This window comes from Carassius carassius, chromosome 20 (assembly GCF_963082965.1).
Source record: "Carassius carassius chromosome 20, fCarCar2.1, whole genome shotgun sequence".
NCBI classification, from domain to species: domain Eukaryota; kingdom Metazoa; phylum Chordata; class Actinopteri; order Cypriniformes; family Cyprinidae; genus Carassius; species Carassius carassius.
In genome coordinates, this window is record NC_081774.1 from 1,173,086 (window position 1) to 1,195,000 (window position 21,915).

Below are 21,915 nucleotides of genomic sequence, written 5' to 3' on the forward strand. Positions count from 1 at the left end.
ATACTGTGATTCTGATTAAATAAAGCAGTAATTGATGCTGTGATATCATGAGTATGTTTCGATTTAAAGCTCAGAAGCTACAGCTTACATGATATAAAACAACACTTAAATTAAATAATTATATATGTACTGCTTTATTCTTTAATGTGTAATATGCTATATATTTTAAAATTATAATTATTAGCTCCAAAAGATTTTCAGAATTTCATGCAAATTTCATGAGTGGAAAGATATTAGAATTAATAAATATTATGTAATTATTTTAAGTATTTTTAACATGGGTGGGTTAGTAAATTAATTGGATCTGGAATGTGATGGAATAAATTTAAGAAATAGTATAAATAGAATTAATAAATATTTAAATAATATTTGTATCTTTAGAAAATAAGTATTACAATTTTTACAAATTGAAATATTGATATTAACATTTTAATATGAATCTTATTTTAAAATACTTTGGTTTTTCATGAAGAGTTAAAGAGAGGATCTGGTGATTTTTAATATTTAAAATATTAATATTATCTGCGCTCGAGTTTGTGAATTTTTGGTGGGATATATATTAGAAATATAATTAGAATTAATTAATATTTAATTCATATTATTTTAAATATTATGTTTATTCATATGTTTTTATTCCACTTGGGTTTGTGAAATAAGATAATTTTGAATATGTTTAATATTTTAGATTATTTAGTAGTCATACATATTAGAAAAAACATTATATACATATTAAATAATATTAAACTTAAATAAATAATTTTTATTTAAATAATATTAATATTAAAACCTATAAAAATATAATATATTTGAATAATATAATATAAAAATATCACAAAAAAAATATATTATGTGTCCATAGGATTGTTAATTTGTCTTGAATTATATTAGGATTAATATTGAAATTAGAAATGGAAATGTAGTTAAAATGACTGGCAGATTAGTAGTTTAGTAGTAAACTGCTCGAATGTTCTTCATATCTTAGTTTAGATCATTACATTTGTTGAAGTATTCCCAGTGTGATTGAGTTTGTTTGATGATCTGGTTCTTCAGGTGGTTCCTCTGGTTCTCAGGAGGACTCAGACTCTGATGTGGAGGATCTGATCAGAGCGAGCCGCCCGCAGCGCCCTCCTCTGGTGAGTCAGGAGAGTGAGACCAGCACAGAAGAAGACCAGATGAGTCCCAGAGCGAGTCTGGACCTGAGCGCACTGGTTCCAGAGACCATCCCAGAGCAGACCGTCAGTGCAGAGCCACAGCAGGTCTCAGATCAGTAAGACCAGACGTAGTCTGAGTTTAATATGCATTTCAACTATCAGAGATGCACAACTGGAGAACAAGTGTTATGTGTACATACATAAAAGTCAGATGAATAACATTAAGAAAACTGACAGGCGAACTCGTATGACCTCTCAGTGACCTCTCTAGCTGATATGAACTAGATGTTTATATAATATTGGTCTCTTTCAGATTTCTGATGCAGAAGATGGTGCTTATATTCCCTTAATTATAACACGTTAGCGCACTTGTCTGTATAAACCACCACATTCATAACCTGCAACTGAAAACAATAATTATGGTCTTTCAGAAACAAACGTCAGTATTATTATTATTATTTAATAGGATCTCAAGGTGAGTCAGTGTGATGTAGATATTAAAAGTGCTTCGCTTAAGTCTCATATTTTTCTATGCATTTTTGTTCAGAAGTACGTATCACTTTTAGGAGCTTGTAACGTTGTATTTTACAATATTTATTATAGTTTCATCTATGCACTGGAGTTTATTGGCTGATGGTTACACTGGTCTAACAACAGCCAGACTGCTGGTCAGTGCTGGTTTGAATGCTTGTGTAATGCATTATGAAATGTTTCTGCATATTTCTCTTCTAAACATTGTACTAGTGTGTATTATTTGATTACTGGTGTTCCAGCCGCACTGTGCTGTCTTACTAAAGCACGCTGGGACTGTAGCTTCATCTCAACCATGTGAACTAAAGCCTTTAACCGTCTGACCTGACTGATTAATGCATGACAGCCCAGAAATTAAAGACATCTGTGAGTGAGTTCAAAACCCTTATGTATATTCTGTAAGTGTATATATTTTTTTTAGAAAACATCTATAGGCAATAAATCTGTAATTTCTACTATATTTGCGATGAATCATTGCATCTGTGAATGTTTATGCTTAAGTTTGTGAATTAATTTCCTGATTTATTTTTATTTTTTTAAGTAATAATGCATGCAACATTTTGCCGTTTTTGTTCTTTTAACAGATTGCAATATTTGTTACTATATCATGCTTTTAAAATAAATTATAATATTTATATTTAAAATAGATTTATAATATCTTTATCTATTAAGATAAAAAAATATATATACTGTATATATATATATATATATATATATATATTTTTTTATTTTTTATTTTTTTTTTTTTATCATTATTTTAAATATTTATATATTTTTGTGCTTGGGTTAAAATTAGTATAATAATTAGAATGAAAGACAAAATTATAATTTAGTATTTTTTGTTCTTTTTACAGATTGCAATATTTGTTACTATAACAAATCTCGGTATGCTTTTAAATAAATTATAATATTTATATTTAAAATATATTTATAATATCGATATTATTACGGTTTAAAAATATATATATTTTAATCAATATTTTAAATATTTATATATTTTTGTGCTTGGATTAAAATTATAGTAATAATTAGAATCAAAGAGAAAATTATAATTTAGTATTTTTTATTTATTTTTTACAGATTGCAATATTTGTTAGTATAACAAATGTCGATATGCTTTTAAAATAAATTATAATATTTATATTTAAAATATATAATTAAAACCCTTTTCCCTTGAAAAAAAGAGTAGGGATTACTCTTATTTCTTCTGTAATTTAATTACAGTTACTTCTTATGTAATTCAACAACTGTACTTTATGAAGTATTAATAAGAAGTTATTAGAAGTTTACAAAGGCACATGTATAATTAGTTCATAATAAATAGTTAGTTAATAGTAAGAATTGGACATTTCATTCATTAACCTGATAAAGGATTTAGAAAGTAATAGGTAATTAAATACTTTCTGGAGAGAATTATTTGTACAGTAATCTAATTAGACTGCTGAAGATGTAATTAGTAACTAGTAATTAATTACTTTTTTGGAGTAACTGGTTAAATGGTCATCATCACAGTTCAAACCGTAATTTTTGTTAATTTAAAAATTCCAATATGATTTTTTTTTTAAAACAATAATATTTAAATGTAAAATTTTCATATGAACAATATTGTTTTTAATATCATATTTTAATTAATATTTTAAATATATAAAAAATATTTCTAAACATTGGGTTAAAATGAAACTATTTATTGGATTGAGTGACAGTTCTGGATGTATTTTGGTGCCATATCAACCAAAGACTGCAGAAGAGTCATCATCATCAGGTATGTTAGATATCAAGGGATATGTTATATTCTTCTGGCCTGGCATCTAATCACCTGTTTGATGTTCAGTGTCTGTGTGTTGTACCTGTTCATCAAAAGGTGTCATGTCCCTCTGGACTACAATAATTATATATGCAGCTAAGCATCCTGAAATTTAAAAGGCAGCTTCTGTATATATTTGATGCATGAATACCCAGTTTGTACTGTGAAAAATGTATATGATTAATTTAAAAAAAATATGTAAAAACAGTTTTCATTATTACATTTTTTCTATTTACTAAAGTGCTGTACTGTTATATATTTCTTTAAATGTTTTAATATTATTAGTCATTTTAATATTTCTATTTTAAATCGATTTTAAAAAAATACAGTTTTCATTAATATTTTTTTTCTATTTACTAAAGTGCTGTAATGTTATATATTAATTTAATTGTTTATTATTAATAATTTTTATGTTTCTATTTTAACTTTTTTTTTACGTTTACTTTAAATTTTATTTAATATTATTATTATTATTTCACTGTTTTTTTTTCTTCTTTTTCAGACTTGTTTGAAAAGCCATGATCTAAAATGTGTGAAATTTATACTAATGCTTATATTCTCTTGATTTTGTGAGTTTACATTTTTAAAACATACAAAGACCCAGTTTATAATGTGAAAAAATATATTAACATGGAAAATGTTTAGTTTGCATTCTTCCTTTTTCCTATCCATTATAATACAACACTGTTATGTATTACATATTTATAAATTAATATTAATCATTCTTATTTACTTTAATACATTTAATTAGTTTTATTTCTTTGATTTCTTCGTTTATTTATTTTAAACTGCTTAATCAGACTTTAATTTATTTTATTTTACTTTCTTTTTCACACCTTTAAAAACCCCTGATCTAAAATGTGTGAAATTTATGCTGTATATATTTTCTTAATTTTGTGGATTCGCGTTTTATGAGTGTAAAAGTAAGTGTAAAGTTGTATTTTCATTTAATATCCAAATATATATTATTTTATACATATTTTTAAAACGTATTACTACTAAGCATTGTTACGTTTTACTTATATGTTTTGCAATTGTTATTTATATTTATATTTATTGAGCCTAAAGAATCTTAAAACAAAGAACAGCTCAAGTTTAAAGTCATATATTTAATAAAAAAATATATTTAAATTGTTTTTTTCTTTCCTATTGACAGGGCTTTTGAGAACTTATAAATGATCAGTAAACTGTTGCGGTTTTGTGGATAAAATCTGTATTTTTATACTGCATTGCACGCATAAGCACCGTCTCTGATTGGCTGAGGCTGACAGAAAAGGCGTATCTTTCCCTTAGGTGGGCGGGGCTTTGTGCCGCAGTACTGAAGTGGTTGTTTTAGCTAATGCAGAGCACCGTTTCTGATTGGCTGAGGCTGACAGAGGAGGTGTGTCTTAGTATCCCAGCACTATGTGGTTGTTTCAGCGAGCGCTGTTGATCGGGGCGCTGGGGAGCAAGAGCTTCGCTAGAGCCATGGTAAGATACCAGACAACACCTTTACCTGCTGTTTAACTCGTCTAAGAGAGTGTTAAGACTAGTTTGTGTTGTCTAACAGCTAGTCATTGTAGCTGCTGTTAGTAGGTCAAAGTCCGGTGTGTTTATTTGTGGCACCTGTGTGTCTCCGCTAATTCACTCCGACGGAGGAACATTAGCCGTTAGCTTTAATGACGTACTCACGTCTCTGGGTTTGTTTAAGCCTTAAAATCAATGTAAATTCGATTTGTTTTTAACTTAAAACGATTTGTTTAACTTAACAACTCGTTAAAGTCCGTTTTGTCTGCAGACCGATGTTTCAGGCCTGTTTTGGATTCGAATTCAATCACGTGGATAAAAATCATGAATAATCAATAATAATGTCGCGATTTAGGGTTTATTGTTAATAATAGTATCCAGTTGCGCTATGTGGGTTTATTGTGAAGACTAACCAGTGATCATATTGGTTTTATTTAGAGTTATAAATTATAAACTCATTATTTGGAGTGGATTTTAATATCAACAGTATTCAATAATAATCATATTATGTAGTTTTTATTAAATCTCACTGCATGTTTCCTAAAATACTCCAGTTATTTTTATATAAGGGTGATGTATATTTTATTGTGTCGCAGGTGAATTAATGATTATAAGATTCTTACTGTTAGTATGCAACATAAAAATCACTCCAGATCAATTTTGCAATGTATTAAAATAAATGAATAAGGTTGAATATTATACAGTAATCATCACAGTTCTATAATAAAATCAGTGTTGTGGAATTATTTAAAATAGAGATGATTATGCATGTTTTAAAAATTTCATACTAATAAATAAACCCACATTGCATGATCTTTATACAACCCGAATTCCGGAAAGTTGGGACGTTTTTTAAATTTTAATAAAATGAAAACTAAAGGAATTTCAAATCACATGAGCCAATATTTTATTCACAATAGAACATAGATAACGTAGCAAATGTTTAAACAGAGAAATTTTACACTTTTATCCACTTAATTAGCTCATTTAAAATTTAATGCCTGCTACAGGTCTCAAAAAAGTTGGCACGGGGGCAACAAATGGCTAAAAAAGCAAGCAGTTTTGAAAAGATTCAGCTGGGAGAACATCTAGTGATTAATTAAGTTAATTGATATCAGGTCTGTAACATGATTAGCTATAAAAGCTTTGTCTTAGAGAAGCAGAGTCTCTCAGAAGTAAAGATGGGCAGAGGCTCTCCAATCTGTGGAAGACTGCGTAAAAAAATTATGGAAAACTTTAAAAACAATATTCCTCAACATCAAATTGCAAAGGCTTTGCAAATCTCATCATCTACAGTGCATAACATCATCAAAAGATTCAGAGAAACTGGAGAAATCTCTGTGCGTAAGGGACAAGGCCGGAGACCTTTATTGGATGCCCGTGGTCTTCGGGCTCTCAGACGACACTGCATCACTCATCGGCATGATTGTGTCAATGACATTACTAAATGGGCCCAGGAATACTTTCAGAAACCACTGTCGGTAAACACAATCCGCCGTGCCATCAGCAGATGCCAACTAAAGCTCTATCATGCAAAAAGGAAGCCATATGTGAACATGGTCCAGAAGCGCCGTCGTTTCCTGTGGGCCAAGGCTCATTTAAAATGGACTATTTCAAAGTGGAATAGTGTTTTATGGTCAGACGAGTCCAAATTTGACCTTCTTGTTGGAAATCACGGACGCCGTGTCCTCCGGGCTAAAGAGGAGGGAGACCTTCCAGCATGTTATCAGCGTTCAGTTCAAAAGCCAGCATCTCTGATGGTATGGGGGTGCATAAGTGCATACGGTATGGGCAGCTTGCATGTTTTGGAAGGCTCTGTGAATGCTGAAAGGTATATAAAGGTTTTAGAGCAACATATGCTTCCCTCCAAACAACGTCTATTTCAGGGAAGGCCTTGTTTATTTCAGCAGGACAATGCAAAACCACATACTGCAGCTATAACAACAGCATGGCTTCGTCGTAGAAGAGTCCGGGTGCTAACCTGGCCTGCCTGCAGTCCAGATCTTTCACCTATAGAGAACATTTGGCGCATCATTAAACGAAAAATACGTCAAAGACGACCACGAACTCTTCAGCAGCTGGAAATCTATATAAGGCAAGAATGGGACCAAATTCCAACAGCAAAACTCCAGCAACTCATAGCCTCAATGCCCAGACGTCTTCAAACTGTTTTGAAAAGAAAAGGAGATGCTACACCATGGTAAACATGCCCCGTCCCAACTATTTTGAGACCTGTAGCAGAAATCAAAATTGAAATGAGCTCATTTTGTGCATAAAATTGTAAACTTTCTCAGTTTAAACATTTGCTATGTTATCTATGTTCTATAGTGAATAAAATATTGGCTCATGTGATTTGAAAGTCTTTTCGTTTTCATTTTATTAAAATTTAAAAAACGTCCCAACTTTTCCGGAATTCGGGTTGTATATCTATTTTTTATGAGCCATATTTTATTAGCTGTAGATTCCGTATGATGTAATTTTAATGCTGAGCTTTTTTGCTAAATACCCTTCATAAAGTAATATTTAGTTTCTTGTGTTTTGCACAACTTGTATTGCATACATAAGCAAAAAAAAAAAAAAATCACGTGTAACTGTATCAGAGGGCAATGATGGCCTTTAATATGAGATTTCATCAGTTAAATTATTGCACAAGGAAGTTGCACAATTGATTTATAGCACATGATTGTTTATCATTGTTCTTGTGCTCAGTATTAATTTGATGGGGTTGGCAGACACTCATCACGTCCTGTGACCTTTGACCCCTCTCTGTTTATCGCAGTGTGCCCAGGCCAACGACTGGCAGTCGGCCAAATCCATATACGAATTCTCAGCCAAAGACATTGATGGAAATGAAGTGTCTCTGGAGAAATACAGGTGAACAGATGGGGACACGTTGATTTCATTTTTATTACTATATTAATGCTCGTATTTGGGGTTCAGTGATCTGAACAAATTAAAAAAAGCATGTGCTCCGTTTTTAGAGCTCGAGTCGGTCAAGTTTTTGTCCGTTATATGGGGTTTAGGAATCTGTAATTATCATTAAACCCAACCAAAACAACTTATCAAGGACATATTTGATGGAGGATAATAATGGTTGGGTTATTATAATGCAGTATATTGAGTTTAACTAAATTAGAATTACAGTAGAATTTAGTTCTGTCAACCACGATTGCTTTTAACACTGCACAAGAGAAATTCACAAAATTGAAATCACAAATAAAGATGATGAGAAAGAACGGGTTGAAAATTGAATACTTTGTAACTATGAACTGTTATAAATGTTTGTCAGCATGCATGGATTAATCCCATGTTGATGCAACCTAATTAAATTAGTCGTAAAATAGCAACTATTGAGAAGAATGAGTCTAGAGCCCTGGATTTAGAGAAATATAGCAGTGCATCAGTGTCTCATCAATGGATGTTCTGCAGTGAATGGGTGCCGTCAGAATGAGAGTCCAAACAGCTGATAAATACATCACAATAATCCACAGCACTCCAGTCCATCAGTGAACATCTGGAGAAGACAAAAGATGAAACAAATCCAGCATTAAGACGTTTTTAACAAAAAAATGAAAAGAGTCCATAATCAATAACGCTTCCTCCAGTGAAAAAGTGTTCTGGTGTGAATCAGGAGAGAAATCTGCACAGATCAAGCAGCGTTTAAACAGCTCTAAAAGTTAAAAATGTTTTAATGCTGGATGTATTGATGCTATTTTTATCAGCTGTTTGGACTCTTATTCTGACGGCACCCATTCACTGCAGAGCATCCACTGATGAGACACTGATGCAATGCTACATTTCTCCAAATCTGACTCTTGGATGACCCGAGGATGACCACATTTTCAGCAGATTTTCATTTGGCTGAACTGAACTGTTCCTGTAACCGCTGTCCTCTCGCCCTCATTATACTCCTAATGCTGATTCTTCATTGTGCTTCCAGTTATTCTGCGTCTTCTAGAGTGTCGTGGTGTCTGAAGTGTGTTTGTGTGTGTTTCAGGGGTTATGTGTGCATCATCACTAACGTAGCCTCTAAATGAGGGAAGACTCCTGTAAACTACACTCAGTTTGCGGCGATGCACGCCACGTACACTGAGAAAGGTTTACGCATCCTGGGCTTCCCCTGCAACCAGTTTGGAAAGCAGGTATGTACAGGAAAAAAACGGCAGTTTGTAGTGCATTATATAATTGATTTTGTGTACTCAATAGTACACTCTGCAGTATTTTAAACCGTGATACAGTGACTTCTCATGATATGATTACATCGCATGTTTAATCCAGTGAGCGGCGTTCAGTTTGCATTTCACTAGTGATTTTATTTTTGCTTTTTGTTCCAGTTTTGTGTAAAAATTGTTAATGAGTCAAGAGAGTAAATATTGAAATCTTTAATAATGTTTAAGGTTCATTTGTCACTGAAAAATTTCATGCATACTGAAAATTAGCATAATTATTTGCATTATCAATCTTTTTTTGTGTAAATGTAATATGTGCTTATGTCAATTTAAATGTTTTATTATTAGGTTTGGTTTCATTTTCAGTTTTCATTTATTTCCAATGTTTTTATTTTGTTTTATTATTTATTTTGATTTTTTTTAGTTGGCAAGATAACCTTTTTTTGGTTTTCATCTTTTTCAATTACATCTGTATTTAAATTGAATATTTGTAATAGTTTTAGTATGTATAGTTTATAGTATTTTGCCTAAGAAATGAATGTGCAGAACACTGTGTGCTGTTATAGTTCTTAATAGTACAGTGTTCTTCAAACTAACATTCTTCAAAGGAAATCTCTCACAGAATGTAACCAGCAGCGATGATGTCATCACAATATTTGCATACAGAACTGTGAATGGCTGATCTTCCCTGCATATAATTAACCATTTATATCCACTTGAACCTGATTGTCACAGTGCTCAGCTGTAAGTGTTGAGTTCTGTGTGTGTTGGACAGGAGCCTGGGACAGAGGCGGAGATCAAGGAGTTTGCCGAAGGCTACAAGGCAGAGTTTGACCTCTTCAGTAAGATCGAGGTGAACGGAGACGGAGCTCATCCGCTCTGGAAATGGATGAAGGAGCAGCCCAAAGGCAGAGGAACTCTGGGAAAGTGAGTCTGACTCGTTTGTTTATTCTCAGTTGTCACTTAATCTCTTATGAAAATTATTGTAATATTGTAATTCTTAAATATGTAGAATGAAAGATGTATTATGTCTTTTTAAATCAATGAACTGACTGTAATGTACTGATGATGTTTGGCATGATTTTATTTCCACAGCAACATCAAGTGGAATTTCACTAAGGTAACTCTATTTTTGTATATATATATATGTAATTGTGTTAATAGATGGTACTTGTTCTATGATTCTCTGATTTCATAACTGTTGTTTTTATCTTAGTTCCTCATTGACAGAGAAGGTCAGGTTGTGAAGCGGTATGGACCAATGGACGATCCAAGCGTAAGTCCATAAAAAATTATTTCTCCCAAAAATAACACTGTGTCGTCATAATGTAATCCCCCTTATGTCATTCAAAATCATATAGGTTTGAAGCGGCATGAGGGTGAATAAATAGTCCTTTTATATATATAAAATGAGAACAATTTACTTGAGAAAATGTTTGTTTAAATGCATTTCATGTATATTTTAAATTTTGTGTGTGTATATATAATATTTATTTATATATATAATATTTATTTATTTTTATTGGTGTAATTAAATATTTTTTTTTGTTTTAAATTATGGATTTATAACTATTATAATATACATAACATATGAATTAAATGTATTAAAATGTAAATACATTTTATATAATATGTGTCTGTTTAAAAGATTATAAATGCATAAAATATATAAATTAATTGGATTTATTTGTATTTGTTTAAAATGTTATAAAAACCAATTTTGCAGATATATAAAAATTACAAATTAATTTTAAATGTACTTTTTTTTTTATACAAAATTAAGTTACATTTATTACATTTATTTGTGTTTTAGTTAAATTTAGTTAATTTTTATGCCATTGTATAACCTTTTTGATATTTAAAAAAAAAAAATAAGCAGTTGCAATTAATTTATTTGTTTTATTAAATATATAATAGTTAAATATAACTTTTTTGTCCCATTAGGTTGTTGAAAAGGATCTTCCCAAGTACCTGTAGCCTTTCGGATCGAACCCGATCTCCCTCTGTCCCATGTGTCTGTAGTAATGCGTCTCCTCTGTGCTCCATTGCTGGATGTTGGCAGGGTGAAGCCCAGATCAGTGATGGCCGTTCCTCAAGCCTGTGCTCAGGTGGGGATGGCCTGATGTCCTCCGGCGTGCATATTCTCTGGGAAAGCCCTGCGATGTCCAGCTGCGCGAGCAGAGAGGAGCTGAACCGCTCTGAAATCACTGGTGTATCTGTAGAAGCTCTTCTAATCAGCAGCTGTGATCATTAAACAGTAGATCAAACTTCCTCTGTGCCTGCTTCTTTTACAAAGTATGAGTGTTTTCCTTCACCAGACTGAGTGATGTTTAGAGATTCAGAATATTCAAATTGAATTATGTCATATATGAGAGTGCAGGTAAATTGCTTTTTGATCATCATATAAATGTTGAAGTGTGACCCAATCCACATAACTCATAATAGCACTATTAAAAAGTGAAAGTGAAGTGACATTCGGCCAAGTATGGTGACCCATACTCAGAATTTGTGCTCTGCATTTAACCCATCCGAAGTGCACACACACAGAGCAGTGAACACACACACACACACTGTGAGCACACACCCGGAGCAGTGGGCAGCCATTTTTTATGCTGCGGCGCCCGGGGAGCAGTTGGGGGTTCAGTGCCTTGCTCAAGGGCACCTAAGTCGTGGTATTGAAGGTGGAGAGAGAACTGTACATGCACTCCCCCCCACCCACGATTCCTGCCGGCCCAGGACTCGAACCCACAACCCTTCAATTGGGAGTCCGATTCTCTAACCACCAGGCCACGACTTCCCCCTTAAGATAATAGTCAGATGTAGTAGTTAAAGCCCAGTTGTTGTTTTTATTTTATTTCATTCATTCTTTTTTTTCAGTAAGTGTTTTATTGTAGTTATTAAAATTATAATATAATTTTATTATTTCATTTTACATTAGTATTTGATATTATTCATTGCCTCCATTGCTAATTCCTTATTGGGAAACCCTTACAAATTAACTTAATAAATCAATGAAATGTATTTATTTAAATTAATGAAGTGGAATCATGACTGCTAAACATCAGCATTAAATACAAAAATAGCTACTTGATGAATGTATTTTACATTAAAAATTATTTGGGTTGCTGAAAATCACTTTTTTCCCCCCCTCTCTTTACATTTTTTATATTTGTATTTTTGCACCATTTTTGACTAGTTATGTATGTTAGTATCATTTATAACAATAGTTTTTTTTATATTGAATTCTTTTAAATACTTTTTTAAATATGTGTGTTTTCAAGTGTGATGTAGTTTGAGGGCCACCCGGTAGAGAGCGGTATTTTCCTTTTTTATGGTTAATTTGTCCTCTCAATATTTAATTTACTGGAAATTTGGAGGCTTTTATAATGTTTTTGTTTTTACATTTTATTTGAATGAAATGCCTTTATGACATCACATGTAAATTCCTCTCCGGCTGACGTCACTGTTCTGGTGACGTGACTGCTGCGCAGATCGGGAGCGAGCACAGACTCGCACACGCGCCGCACCGCGGACCCTGATCATGACGCGCGCTGCTCGTTGCTTTGCTTCGCGTTGACGCTCCGCGGCTCGCTTGATCCGGATCCGATGGAGGGACGCGCGGCGGAGGACGCGGACGCGCTGATGGATGCCGCAGATTTCGGTATGAGGAGGGTCTGTTACACATCGATTTAATGCTTTTTCATACAAACATACCAGGTTTAAAATTATGATTTTATAATTCAGTCATGTTGGAAGTACCTGACCAGTACCAGGGTTATGAATATGTTAATCAAACAGTATCTTGGCATTCACACTTCATACAATCACTGTTCTGCCATAGCACCGTTTTTATTCTGACTGGTAGTCAAGTCAAGTCAAGTCAAGTTCATTTATTTAGATTGTTTAGATCAAAATGTTTAGATTGTTTATGTTCATGTAAATAGCGTGGAAAGACATCATTCTATCATGGCATGAAGCAATCAGTACCATAGTATATTAACATACCATCAGATCTCATCACTGAACCGTGATACTGCTGCAGGACATTTTATTTTGAAGCGACAAGATTTGTTTTATGTGTGTGTGTGTGTGTGTGTTTGTGTGTGTGTGTGTGTGTGAAAATAAATAGATAATTCAGTGTATTTTACCCAATACCATTGTATTCTTTAACATGGCAATCTTCAAAATATTACAGGACATGGATATCAGATTTACTAATATCAGAATGAGCATTTGTTTTACACCAAAGACAGAAAATTAAACAAATATATTTTTTACATATTTTGAATTTTTATATTGTTTATATAGGCTATGCATATATTTAATTATATATGTATATATATGTATGTGTGTGTCTTAAGTGTCAATTTTTCAATTTTTTATTCAAATCATCTTTCTATTGATGTCTGGTTTGTTCGGAGACACAACTATTTGAAAATCTGGAATCTACTGAGAAAAAATCTAAATATTGAGAAAATCTCCTTTAAAGGGAAGTTGTGGCCTAATGGTTAGAGAGTTGGACTCCCAATTGAAAGGTTGTGAGTTCGAGTCCCGGGCCGGCAGGAATTGTGGGTGGGGGGAGTGCATGTACAGTTCTCTCTCCACCTTCAATACCACGACTTAGGTGCCCTTGAGCAAGGCACTGAACCCCCAACTGCTCCCCGGGCGCCGCAGCATAAATGGCTGCCCACTGCTCCGGGTGTGTGCTCACAGTGTGTGTGTGTGTCTGTTCACTGCTCTGTGTGTGTGCATTTCGGATGGGTTAAATGCCGAGCACAAATTCTGAGTATGGGTCACCATACTTGGCTGAATGTCACGTCACTCTCAAATGAAGTTTTAGCAATGCATATTACTAATCAAAAATTAAGTTTTTATGTTTATGTTAGGAAATTTACAAAATATCTTCATGGAACATGATCTTTACTTAATATCCTAATGATTTTTGGCATAAAAGAGAAGTGGATAATTTTGACCCATACAATGTGTTGTTGTCTATTGCTACAAATATACCCCAGAGACTTGTGCTCCAGGGACACATATATCACTTATTAAAATTTTTGTCATAGATGCGTGCAATACATAATAAACTAAGCAATGAACATATGTTCACAATAAACAAGAGAAACAAAATCTTTCAATATTTATGTGAAAATAATCTATGTACAGAGACATTTATTATTTGTACAGATGGTAATGTATGCATTGTTGAAGCGGGACTCTGAGTGTGTGTTTATCTGTAGGGGATTTGTGTGTTAACATCATGTGAGTGTCAGTGGGAGTAATAATGCTCTGAAGCCAGTATTTCCTTGTTCCTGCACACTATTGGAGAAATACCATAAGAGGACAGCTGTAAAATGCACATGATGAGCAGTTCCAGTTATTGAATGAGAAACCATTGGGTTCGTGTTGAGATCTCTGACTTTTCATTGCAGGCTTCAGTGTCTTGGCAAATCTGAGACATTGTTGAGATCTCTTCTGAAATATTAGTTTGTACTTGAGACTTGAATGAAAAACGAATTTGTGTCACCTGAGCTTTGAAAGCTCGGCGTATGAGCAATGAAAGATATGAGACCGTTTTCCCTGTAAGAGTTTCCATTAGCTCTCCATTTAATTTCATTCCTCTTAAGAAGAAATGCTGCCAAGTGAGTGTGATTATATATTAGAAATGTGCTGCTGCTACTCTTCACGTTAAACCTGCTCTCGGATCAGATCTTATCCTGAAACATAAAGCTGGCCTCTCGTCATTAAATCCAAGATCACTGTCAGATTTGGACAAATGCATGCATTTAAAGCTCCGTAGAAGCATATCAGGCAATTGCAGGAAGGAAACAGGATGCATTCTGGGAGGAAGCACATCAGATGTGTTGCTGAAGTGTTCCAGGATTCAGAAGATCTTGCTCTGGTTCTTAACATTTGTCTGCTTGACAATGTTGCACTGAAGTCTTTTATAGTGGTTTAAGTGGTTTTAAACTGTTTTTTTTTTTCGAGTGACCAAAATACAGAAGAAAACTGTTTTTTTTTTTTACGTAAAATCAAAAAGACGTTTATGAATATTGCTACATTGTTTCCTTCCTTTAAAAGCTGATTTAAAAGTCTTACACTTCACTTCAAGACTTAATATGTATAATACATTATAAAAATATATTTTATGCATTAATTCGTTAATGCATTAATTACATTTTTGTGCATTGCATGAGCACATGCATAATTGTAACCACAGTTAAAGCACAAAAACTGTCCCAAATTCCATTTGAATTTTTCTGAACCCATTCTTAAATCCAGGTTTGATTATTTTTTATAATCAGAAATTGGGTTTTGTTAACCAAATTCATCAAATTAACTATTTAATATATGTTTTTTAATTGTAAAAATAATAGAGCCATATGAAGTGTATATTGTCTATGTCTAGAAATTCTGTTTATTTTATTTATTTATTTATTTTTGGATTCTGTTTTAAGGATGGATAAAGATTCATCAAAAAATGTTGGTAATCAAATGAATGCATAAAACGAAACGTTTAAATATTCTTTTAAAATGTAGAATTAGAACAAATCATGTTTTAATAAACTGTAGTATTATTGTCATTTGTAATTATATTTGAGATGTATTCCTGCTTTTTTTAAATTATTTTTTTATTTAAGTTAAGCCAGACTTTTATTTTGTCAGGCTGCAGTGAAGAGCTTTGAAAGTTTCTGTGTATCTGACAAAAATTGCATACCTTCTTGGTCTTGGATGAATTTGTTAAGAAATCGGTGAGATAATATTGAGATCTTTGAGTGTCTCGCAGCAAATCTGAGCACGTTTTGAGATATTATCAACACAGTTTCTCAGTACAGATAGCTATCAAATCCAGACAGTGCCCAGTATTAAAAAAGAAAATAATGTTGCAGTGTTACTTTAGTATTATTGATATATCATTATAGTATTTAGTAATATTTAGAATTAGCTTATTATTATTATTATTATTAATTTTACTGTATTGATACCATTCAATGTTTTTAGTATTGCAAATCATAGTATTCATTTACTAATATTTCATATTATATTTAAAAAATATATGTATTTTCAGTTTTCTTTTGAATTTTGTTTTACATTTAATCATTTTGGTATTTAGTAATTTTGATTAGGCTTTTATCAACTTTTTTTAGTTTTCTGCCAGGAGAACATTAGTGAAGCGATGTGACCTGTTGAACATATGTTTCCACATATATTTGCGGTGCTACAGAAAGATAATACTTCAAATAACACACTGATGTGTTTATGAAACACTGAATTATAATGCTGTTGATCATTTCATCATATTAGTAGTGCGTTCTCAATTAAATTACATTTAATGATCCATCATGTGAGCAAACACCTTTAGTATTAGAAGGTTTAGGTGTTTGTTTGTGTGTTTGAGTGTGTGTGTGTGTGTGAGTGTGTGTTTGTGTGAGTGAGTGTGTGTGTGTGTGTGTTTGTGTGAGTGAGTGTGTGTGTGTGTGTGTTTGTGTGTGTGCGTGCATGTATTTGTGTGAGTGAGTGAGTGTGTGTTTGTTTGTGAGAGTGTGTGTTTGTTTGTGTGTGTGTGTGTGTGTGTGTGTGTTTGTGTGAGTGAGTGTGTGTGTGTGTGTTTGTGTGAGTGAGTGTGTGTGTGTCTGTGTGCGTGTTTGTGTGTGTGTGTGCGTTTCTGTGAGTGAGTGTGTGTTTGTGCGTTTGTTTGTGTGTGTGTGTGTTTGTGCGTTTGTTTGTGTGTGTGTGTGTGTGTGTGTGAGTGTGTGTGTGTGTGTGTGTGTGTGTGTGCGTGTTTGTGTGAGTGAGTGTGTGTTTGTGCGTTTGTTTGTGTGAGTGCGTGTGCGTGTGTGTGTGTGTGTGTGTGTGTGTGTGTGTGTTTGTGTGTGTGAGTGCGTGTGTGTGTTTGTGTGTGTGTGTGTGTGTGTGTGTGTGTGTGTGTGTGTGTTTATTATTGATTAGATTATTATTGTCATCACCAGAACTTTCCAGTCTGGTTAGTTTAGTAAAATGAAATGTGAAATGTGTGTCTGGTGTGTGTTTTCATTTATTCATTTTCACCATATTTGCACCAGGAATTCCATGTAGACATGAAATCTGTCTGTCTGTCTATCTTTCTTCATTCTATTATTAATTTGATCATTCTGTCTGTCTTTGTTTGTTTGTTAATTCATTCATTTAGTCTATCATTGTTCATCATCTGTCATTTTCAGAGTTCAAGTTGATCTTGATAATGTCAGATAACTTTGATAGAAAGGTATGAATGATTTCAGCTGAAGTTTACTGCTAGTCCAATTTCTGAAGATGAGATGTCACAGTTCACTTTATTTTGCTATCTTCACTTGCCTTTATGAACTATAGTTTCCTGCACCTAATAGTAAACAAATATTAACAATTATATCTGGTGTCTGGATAGTTTTTGGTTTGACTGTAATATGGCAATGCAATACTTCATGCATAATCCTCTGTGTTAAATGAAGTATGTATAAACTAGTATATCTCTGAACTGAATGAGTGATGAGGAGCTGGAAGGACTCATGTTCTCTGGTAAACTGGACTGGTTTTGGTGACCGTGTGTGAATACAGAGACAGGTTCCCTCAGGCTCTCATGATGAACTGAGGTTAATGCGTTCAGACAGTTTGTGTCCTGACCTGCAGACGACTCTACTGGGGGTTTCCTGATGTTTCAGGGTTGGACTGATTCTAGCACTGTTTCTGGGCAGAAGTCACTCGTCTTTAGACATTTACATTATTTGCATCTACTATCTAGTGACTTTGGGGTTTTAGATAATTGTCACGGTGTAAAAACTTGCATTTATGTCAGATTTACATTCAGTTAGCAGATGTTTTATCTGAATTCATTGTATGGAAACAGTAGCAACAAAAATCTCTTCATATTTTTTTAATAATTTGGGGGAAAGATAGATTGATAATGTGACTATGATTGTTTTGGTTTTATGGATGTCTTATCATGTCTTTTTAATATACTGTTCACAATATCAATAATGATAAATACATTTCAAGTCTATACAGTATTACATTGTGTGTGTGTGTTTTATTCTTCCAAGCAGCCAGTTCATTAGTAGATCTGTAAAGATCATAAAATGAAATATGGCGATCATTCTGCTCTTAAAGTCTAGTGTCTTGTTTACAGTGAGCAGCAATCAGAGCTGCATTGAAATCATCATTTACACAGATGTGTACGTGAAGCGTCTGTTGGCTTTCTCCCACAATGCTCCTGGTGAGATCCAGTCTGTCAGTGCACCAAATGAGAACATACACTCCTGTTTCAGTCTTCACATTTCCGTTTTAAACAAGCAGGACACATTTTATTGAGGTTTATTCTTGACATCTGGCGACAGTCTGTGCTGGATGAGTGTGTGTGCTTTCCTTTAAGTGATCCCATGTTTTGGCCTTGTGTAAATCTGTTTCTTGTGGTTAATGTGTGTGTGTGTGTGTGTGTGTGATATTTGCGCTGACAGTGTGAATGTGAGATTGTGCTGCGGTCGCTGCTGTTAGCGTGATTCATCTAATCAACTTTGACGTGTTGTTGTTGTTGTTTAAATAAAAACAAAGAAAAGAAAGCTAGTTTTTAACAATGCGTGTGTGATGCAGTGTTCAAGGACTCAGGTCTTCCATCTTCTCTCACTTTGTTGTTCAAAATATTTTTTTCTGATTGCTTCCACTTTTTTTTTTTTTATTCATCGTTGTTATGTTATAATTATGTTATAATTCACTAATTAATAACAACATCAACAATAATATAAACATAAACTGTAATATGAATAATACAAATATTATTCATATTAATATTAGTAATATAGTATTCATATTTTTTTACCCACATTTTTCCCTCCTGCGGAAAATGTACTGCTTTACCAAATATTTAAATGGAAAAATATGGAGGCACATTTCTGTCACAAATCAAAAATTTCAGATTTTTTATATACAATTTTGAGTTTATATCTCACAATTCTGAATTTTTTTCTTAAAATTGTGATATTATATCTATCTATATATATAGCTCTCTCTCTCTCTCTCTCTCTCTCTCTCTCTCTTTTTAAATATATATATATATATATATGTATTTTCTTTTTCATGGCAGTATTGGGCTTCTACATAGTTCCCTTCAAAATGGCACACTAACACTAGAAATTACTGAAAAAAATATGTATATACAAAATGATGTATATACCTTTTCTTCAGTTTCAGAATGATCCCATAAGAAATTTACTTTGATTTTATGGTTTCTAATTTCGAAGGTAAATTTTCATAAGCATGTTACACAAAATAACCCTGGCTTTTTATTGTTTATTTCTCCTCATCTATATTATATTTTTCCCCTGTGTGTATTTTCTTGTAATGTGGGTTTCTTCATGTCTCACTCTCGTCTCTTTCCAGAAATCACAGCGGCACAGATATGATTACAACTGATTTGGCTCTTTTTTAAAGCCGTTGTTTTTGGCAAACACTGTTCTCTGCTGTCTGCATTGGATTGTGGGATAGAACGACTCGTGTGTGATATTTCAGGAGACTAAACCCTGCACTTTCAGATCATATGCATCTAAGATGAACTGTAATGTCTGTGTTTTGCACAGACAAACACCACATTTTCTGCTGAAGTGTAAAAATGTAGAAACACTCTCTGTAGTAAATGTGGTTACTATAGTAAATCCTTGGTGTTTTTGACTGGTTCTGGAGTGTGAGTTTCTCAGCATGTTTGGCTGTATTTCTGTCTCTCACAGTTTCCTTGGCTCTCATTATCTGCTCCTCAAGCACATGCACCTACACGAGAGACCGCCAACAATACTGCATCTGCTCCCAAAACACACACACACACACACACACACACACACTTCAAGCTTTCCAGCGCTGGACTGCTGCTCTAATTCCCCGTTATTAATTAGTCTCGCTCCTCTCGGGTGTAAAGCAGGTCAGCTCTCGTTTGTGTTCTGTCATCTTGCCTTGATTGTGGGCCGGCACATGCTGAGGAATGATTGACAGGTTTACTTGCCTGTAGCTCCGCCCCCTCCCCTTGATTTCAGTGACACAGAACCATGTGCAAGAACAGCGCTGTGTGAAATAGCTGCGAGGCTCAGAGCTGCAGACTCCTGCCGTTTGTTCTTGAACTGATCTTCACACATTAACCAGTGTGTGTTCAGAAGAGCAGACTCTTCATACCAGTTCTGAATCTGCAATATGTGTATTTGGATTTTATGTATACACACAGTTCCCAATATAGTTTTACATATAGTTATAGTTCCCAACATGTGCAGTTTACACTGTTTGGATTAATTTATCTGACTTGACCTTCCACTTCCTATCTGAAGACTCAACTGGAAATAATATGAAGCATGATTTCTTTCACAATTTATTATTTAGTTAGACAGCGATAAAACATTTTTACAGAAAACTGCAAAAAAATAAAATTAAATTAAAATTAAAATTACCATATTTATTTGAATGGATCAGACGTGCAACTTAATGAAGTCATGTGATAACATTGTTGCATTCTGGTATTTTGCATACTCTTTTTTTTTTTTTTTTTGTGCAGTAAGCATCCTAAACACTTGCTCACCAATATAGACTGTTATTAGCCTTATCTTAAAATTGTTTTATTAGCAAAGCCATTGTTTATTGATCTGCATTTGTCATAATATATCTCTTTTCTTCCTCTCCTCATTTCAGATGCTGCTTTTAAGAAGACCTGCATAACTGAGGTGAAGCATCATTTTTTGTCTGTATATCAATAATTTTAGTCATGCAACTCTAGTGTTACTTAATGCAGTCTTGAGAAGAGTTAAGCATTCAAGTGTTTGGAAAATGTCATTCATCTGAGGCTTCAGAATTTGAGATTTAAAAAAAGTAATTAGGCCATCCATGATGTAGATGAGTTTGTTTCTTCATCAGATTTGGAGAAATGAAGCATTGCATCAGTGTCTCATCAATGGATGCTCTGCAGTGAATGGGTGCCGTCAGAATGAGAGTCCAAACAGCTGATAAAAACATCACGGTAATCCACAGCACTCCAGTCCATCAGTGAACATCTGAAGAAGACAAAACAAGGAGAAACAAATCCATCATTAAGATGTTTTTAACTGAAATACTAATAATAACATAATAACACTTCCTCCATTGAGATAGTGTTCTGGTCTGAATCAGGAGAGAAATCTGCACAGATCAAGCAGCATTTAAACAGCTCTAAACAAATATGTGTCTGGATTCTGATGTGAGAGACAACAGGAGATGCACTTTTTCACTGGAGGAATTGTTATTATGGATTATAGACTGAAGTTTGAAGTTAAAAACGTCTTAATGATGGATTTGTTTCTCCTTTTTTTGTCTTCTCCAGATGTTAACTGATGGACTGGATTACTTGTGGATTATTGTGATGTTTTTATCAGCTGTTTGGACTCGTATTCTGACGGCACCCATTCACTGCAGAGCATTCATTGATGAGACACTGATGCAATGCTACATTTCATAAACAAAAACATTTAGTTAAATTTTTGGATGAACTGTTTTTTAAAGGTTAATTGAAGTGTCACTGTCAACTTTATCTCAAATGTTTCTCCTAAAACTCCTGAGGAGAAATAAAAAAGACACTATATATAAAACATATAGTATAGAGCTATAAGATGCATGTGGATAGCAGCTCAGATCATTTGGAGATCATCTTGGGAGATCAAATCTCCATTCGATCTCTTTGCTGTCTATGAGAAACAATTGAGAGATTTATTAATGAGATCTCATTTGTGATTTTTCT

General features: G+C 33.4%; 1 protein-coding gene and 1 pseudogene across 1 annotated transcript in view; both read left to right on the plus strand.

The window, feature by feature from the left end:
- The first annotated feature begins 4,817 nt into the window (after window positions 1-4,817).
- On the plus strand, window positions 4,818-11,432 carry LOC132095974 (phospholipid hydroperoxide glutathione peroxidase-like; annotated as a pseudogene).
- Window positions 11,433-12,655: 1,223 nt separating this feature from the next.
- LOC132095973 (phosphatidylinositol 4-phosphate 5-kinase type-1 gamma-like) overlaps window positions 12,656-21,915 on the plus strand; it is a 29,842-nt gene continuing 20,582 nt past the window's right edge. Inside the window, exons 1-2 of the mRNA XM_059501075.1 lie at window positions 12,656-12,822; window positions 20,838-20,869. Coding sequence (XP_059357058.1) covers window positions 12,768-12,822; window positions 20,838-20,869 — 87 coding nt within the window. The 5' untranslated portion in view covers window positions 12,656-12,767. The remainder of the gene's footprint in view (window positions 12,823-20,837; window positions 20,870-21,915) is intronic.